Source organism: Gastrolobium bilobum, unplaced genomic scaffold (assembly GCF_033153095.1).
Source record: "Gastrolobium bilobum isolate Gb01-03AN ecotype WA unplaced genomic scaffold, APGP_CSIRO_Gbil_v1 utg3926, whole genome shotgun sequence".
Taxonomy (NCBI): Eukaryota; Viridiplantae; Streptophyta; class Magnoliopsida; order Fabales; family Fabaceae; genus Gastrolobium; species Gastrolobium bilobum.
The window spans coordinates 184,059-189,998 of record NW_026895843.1 but is presented as its reverse complement, the minus strand read 5'-3'; the positions used below and the strand labels follow the sequence as shown (position 1 = coordinate 189,998).

Below are 5,940 nucleotides of genomic sequence, written 5' to 3'. Positions count from 1 at the left end.
AGGTAAGTCAAGGATATAGGCCATCAATCAGGCACATGTCATTTATCAACAAAATTATGTTCAGGCTCAAGGGGCTAGCAATGGAACAATTTCATACAGGTGGATTATTTTGGCCAATAGCTAACAAGAACAAAATGCCTTTATCATATCAACCAATGCATGCATTACAGAGAAACAGATCATCCGGTGGTACTGGATGCTTTGGTGTATGAGACCACCATTCCCAGATTTGTTCCAAACCATGAAGCCATGTTAAGAACTCTTTGAAGCATTGATTTTTCCGAGAGATAGAGTCTCGGTGTCTCTTGTCAAACTTCAGCTCCCGGTGTCTCTTCCAACTCGTATCAAAGAGTTTCACCACTTCCTTTCTCATTGCCTTATTCTTTGTAGGATTACGCCTCCTTTGAGGCGTCCTCACCTCTTTGTCAAAGACGTGGATCATTCATTCTTAGCTTGAGCTTCCCGTTTTCAACATCAATCAGTGCACGAGATGTAGCTAAGAAAGGTCTACCCAGCAAAAGAGGCATCTCAGATCCCCCTTCCATGTCCAGCACCACAAAATCAGTAGGGAAGATGAACTTGTCCACCTTCACAAGAACATCTTCAATAATACCACTAGGCTTCCTCAGAGACTTATCAGCAAGTTGAAGAGATGCTAAAGTAGGCTTCAACTCGGTGATTCCGAAGGAATTACAAACAGAAAGGGGCATCAAATTAATGCTAGCCCCTAGATCACATAATGCCCTGCAAATTTTAGTGTTCCCAATTTCAATAGGAATATTGAAGCTCCCTGGATCATGACGCTTAGGCGGAAACTTTTTTGTAATAATAGCACTGCACTCCTCAGTGAGTGTCACAGTTTGGCATTCTTGCAACTTGTGCTTCCTTGACAACAAATCCTTCATGAACTTGGCATAATTTGGCATGCTAGCCAAGGCTTCAGCAAAAGGGATATTTATATGCAACTTCTTGAATATATCAAGAAATCTACCATACTGTTGCTTCTGAGCATCCTTTTCCTGCTGAAGCCCGGCTATGAATGCTCCATACTCCTCCTGGTTGTTTGACGTTTCAAATTTCATTTGCAGGGAATATTCTACCGCCACTCCTTCCGGGTTTTCAATGATTACCCTGGCCCCACTACCTTTGGAATTTGAAGATCCATCCACGTAGATCTTCCAGGTGTTTGGGTTTGGTGAGCTCTCATTTTGGATTGAAGTCAGCTCTCTGAAAAAATCTGCCAGTGCTTGAGATTTGATTGCTTTTCGACTTTCGAAAACTATGTCGAACTCAGACAATTCCACAGCCCAGGCCATCATCCTTCCTACTAAGTCGGGCTTGTGTAGGATTTGCTGGATTGGTAAGTCTGATCTGACCACAATCTGGTGCCCTTGAAAATATGCTCTGAGCCTTCTAGCCGAGATCATCAAGGCGAAAGCCACCTTTTCTAACTTCTGATAAAGGATCTCTGCTCCCTGGAGGAGGCGACTAACAAAGTAAATTGGTTGTTGCCCCTCCTCACTTTCTTGAACTAGGACCGAGCTGACAGCAACATCTCCTACGGAAAGGTAAATTATCAACGGCTCCCCATTCCTTGGACTAGACAGGTCCGGCGGTGATGCTAGCTGTTTTTTATTTCTTGGAAAGCGGCCTCACACTCCGAGGTCCACCCATATTGCACCTCTTTTCGCAGAAGCTTGAAAAAGGGTAAAGCCGTTTCCACAGACCGAGGTAAAAATCTGGTGAGCGAAGCTAGTCTTCTTGTCAACTGTTGAATCTCTTTTTTGCTTACTAGTGGCTTCATCTCCAGTACGGCTCTGCATTTGTCCGGGTTAGCTTCTATGCCCCTATGAGTTGACATAAATCCTAGAAACTTTCCTGCCAGGACTCCAGAAGCACATTTAGCCGGGTTTAAACGAATATTGTGCTGCCTTAGTTTTTGGAAGGTTTGCTCTAGATCCTCAATATGAACTGTTGAGTTAATTGATTTAACAATCATGTCATCTATGTATACCTCCACATTTTTACCAAGCTAATCTGCGAATACCTGATTCATCATTCTTTGGTAGGTGGCACCTGAGTTTTTCAGTCCAAAAGGCATCACATTATAACAGTAATTTTCCTTTTCTGCGATGAAAGTGGTTTTTTCTTAGTCTTCGGGGAGTAGTGGGATTTGATTATATCTTGAATACGCATCCATGAAGGACAGCATCTGGAACCCAGATGAGTTGTCAACGAGCTGATCTATATTAGGCATGGGGTACGCATCCTTGGGACATACTTTGTTCAAATCTGTATAGTCCGTGCACACCTTCTATTTCCCATTTGGCTTTTTTACCATCACCACGTTGGACAACCAGGTTGTGTATTGTATTTCTCTGATAAACCCTGCTTCCAGAACCTCCTTTACATGATCTTGTAACACCTGCCGACGTTCTGCACCGAGCTTCCTTTTCTTTTGAGCTACCGGTTTTGATCCTGGGTACACCACGAGCTTATGACAACAAAAGTCATGGTCCACGCCAAGGATCTCTGAGGATTTCCAAGCAAAGACGTCTGTGTTCCTCCTTAAGCAGTCAGTAAGTCGAACTTTATCCTCTTCTGCCAGCCCCTTTCCGATTTTGGCTGTTTGAGTTTTTTCTCCAATGACTACTTCCTCCAGCTCTCCATCGGGTTTCGGCCTTGGGATCTGAGTTTCATCCCTCATGTCCAACTCCACCATGTTTACCGATGTTATTCCCTTCTTCTTGGAGTTATCCTGCTTATTACTGGGGTTCACCACGGCTGGTGTCTTAAGGTTACTGCCTATTGCTCCGACCGACTTAAAATAACAATCCTGAGATTCTTTTTGATCCCCAGGAATGGTGATTACCGTGTTCTGCTTACCAATCATCTTGAGCTTCTGATGCTTGGTGGAGACCAGTATATCCTAATCGTGGATAGTTGGCCTTCCCAGAATTACATTATACTCCGACGGGAAGTCAGCCACTATGAATCTTATCCTCTCCGACTTGTAAGCCTCCTTTGTTCCCAAGGTAAGCCTCAGGTCAATGTATCCCTTAGGGGTAGTATCACGGCCGTTGAACGCAATCAAAGCCGTGTTGCAGGTTTACAAATCTTCCACATCCAGGTTCATTTTCTGGAATGCCTGCCACAGAATTATGTCGGCACAGCTTCCGTTATCTACGAACATTTGCTTGACTTTACAGTTGACTAATGTGTCGATGATAACTAACCCGTCAACGTGTCCCGGCATGACATCCTCCAATTCTTTCTTTGTAAAAAATAGCAGTGGTGCTTCTGGTTCGGCTCCTTTAAACTTGGGCCGCTCTCGTATCGAAAGCACCTCTCTTAAATACTTTCTCCTGGCATTCATTGTATCACCTCTTCTTTGGCCAGTTTCTTACCTCGGCCCTCATCCCTGAACTTCTTTTCTCGGGGCGGGCTCATAAGCCGTCCTCCTCTCCTCTTCTTATTATTCTTCTATCCTTGATTTCTTATCAAATACTGACGCAACTTTCCTTCTCAGATATATCTTTCAATTGCGTCTCTGATATCCCAGCATTCATCGGTTGTGTGGCCAGGGCCATCATGGAACACACAATATCGAGATTGGTCCAGGCTGGCTGGATTCAGTAATGGTCGTGGCCTATCCACCCTCTTCATTTCGGTGGATGCTACCTCTCTCCAGATTTGGGATCTGGACGAATTCAGAGGTGCATATCTATCAAATTTTACTTAGTTGAAACTTTCTCTTCTGGCCTTTTACCCCAGAAATCACTTTGCCTTCGATTTTCGAGTTTCTCCACCTGGCCGTGGTGTTGCCTTGGGTCTGCATTTTCAATCTCTATCTGTTCGAGATCCAAATATTTTTTGGACCGTGCAGTGAACTCAACTAGAATTGGGACTGGGTTTTTGTATACGGATCTAGCTAACCTGAAGGATCCGTGGAGGCCGGCAATCACCAAATGTAAATGAACATTCTCAGACAACCCGGGAACTTGTAAGGCGGCCATTTTGAAGCGGTCCAAATACTTCTGCAGCGTTTCACCAGGTTGTTGTTTTATTTTCCCCAGCACGAATTCGGACTTGGGCTGTTTTTTACTCGTAGCAAAATTCAGCAAGAATCTACCTCCGAGCTCTTCAAACGATCTGATGGATCCCGCTGGTAGAGATGAGAACCATGATTTAGCTACTCCCTTCAGCGTGGTCGCAAATAACCGGGTTATCAACGGCTCTTGAATTCCCTTAATGTACATCGCCGTATCAAAGGCATCCAAATGCACTTGGGGGTCTTGCGCTCCACCGTATTTTGGAATTTCAGACAGGTTGAGGTTCTTTGGAAATGGTGCATCCACGATCTCGTCAACGAAGGGGCTGTCATTGTATTGCCCCCTGTGATACTTCCTCCTGTAGACCCCGGATACATCGTTCGGGTTTGGGTTCTGGGATGAGCGTCTCCAATCTGAAGACTGGGGGTTCTCTTCCAGCCTTCCCGGTTGTCCTATGTCGCCGTTGCGAACTTCGGGTCCTTGATTATGAACCACATTTGCTCGGGTGGTCATTGCATTCTTGAAAAGAAATATATTCGTTCGATATGGAGTACCACGAGCGATCATAAATGACGGAGGAACTCACTTTGACAACAGACAAGTGGAGTACGTACTGGCTAAATGCGGCGTGAAGCATAAGATTGCAACACCATACCATCCGCAAACAAGTGGCCAAGTGGAGATTTCCAACCGAGAGTTGAAACGTATCTTAGAGAAAATATTGGGAAGCTCCAGAAAAGATTAGTCCAAGAAGCTTGATGATGCACTTTGGGCAGCATTCAAAACACCAATAGGTATGTCCCCCTTCCAATTACTGTTCGGGAAAGCTTGTCACTTACCGATAGAATTGGAGCACAAAGCACTATGGGCAATCAGGTACCTGAACTTCGACTCCAAGACAGCTGTGGAGAAAAGATTACTTCAACTGGACGAGCTCGACGAGTTCAGACTATCTGCGTACGAGAGTGCGAGTCTGTACAAAGAGAATACGAAGAAGTGGCATGACAAGAAGATCTTACCTCGAGACTTCAAGGTGGGAAATCAGGTATTACTTTTTAACTCTCGTCTTCGTCTCTTCCCTGGAAAACTTAAATCCCGATGGTCGGGGCCGTTCGTCGTAAGGAACATGAAATCATATGGAGCAGTGGAGATTAGTCCGCTGGACTCCGATAGAAGCTTCACGGTGAATGGCCAACGACTGAAACTATACATGGGAGGAGCATTTGACAGAGGAACAACCACTGTTGCCCTTGTCGAGGTAACTTGAACGAGGTACGTCAGGCTCGTGACGTTAAACAAGCGCTGACAGGTAGGCAAACCTGTAGTTTACTGCTTTATTTTAAATTTTAGTTTAGTTTCTTTTGATTTCAAGAAAAAGAAAAGCAAAAAAGAGACAGACAAGAGAGGCCAAGGTCATGACTGAGTTCAAGGGAAGCGGAAACGACGACTCAAGAGGCTAAGGTATGGAATTTAAAGCTTAAATATAAAAATAGCCCCTGCCTCTACACGTTTTGGTGCACATATGACCGCCAAAACGTGAAGGAAAAGTACAAATTGATGTGCCTCACCATTATATTGCTGGAACGCTGCTATATCATTCCTTAACTGAATTGCTTTCGTGGGAGGAAAGAATTTCATCAAGAACTTTTCAGCCATGTCCTCCCATCTACGGATGGAATTAGGTTGTAGTGTGTTCAGCCATGCCTTAGCCCCATTGGTGAGAGAGTAGGGAAATAGCTTCATCTTTAATGCATCTGATGTAACTCCTTGTATCTTGAAGCTATCTGCTACCTCCATGAAATTTTTGAGGTGGAGAAGTGGATCTTCACTAGGCATCCCATTGAATAGGCCAATTGTTTCCAGCATGTCAAACATGACCGATTTCAAT

At 44.5% G+C, this 5,940-nt stretch overlaps 2 protein-coding genes across 2 annotated transcripts; one reads left to right on the top strand and one right to left on the bottom strand.

Annotated features, from left to right (window-relative positions):
* Nucleotides 1-3,734: 3,734 nt before the first annotated feature.
* Nucleotides 3,735-4,565, bottom strand: LOC133296362 (uncharacterized). Its single transcript, XM_061495323.1, has one exon. The coding sequence runs from the start codon at nt 4,563-4,565 to the stop codon at nt 3,735-3,737; it is 831 nt and encodes a 276-aa protein (XP_061351307.1).
* A 283-nt stretch (nt 4,566-4,848) lies between these two features.
* On the top strand, nt 4,849-5,319 carry LOC133296360 (uncharacterized). The gene has a single exon (XM_061495322.1). The coding sequence runs from the start codon at nt 4,849-4,851 to the stop codon at nt 5,317-5,319; it is 471 nt and encodes a 156-aa protein (XP_061351306.1).
* The last annotated feature ends 621 nt before the right edge of the window (nt 5,320-5,940 follow it).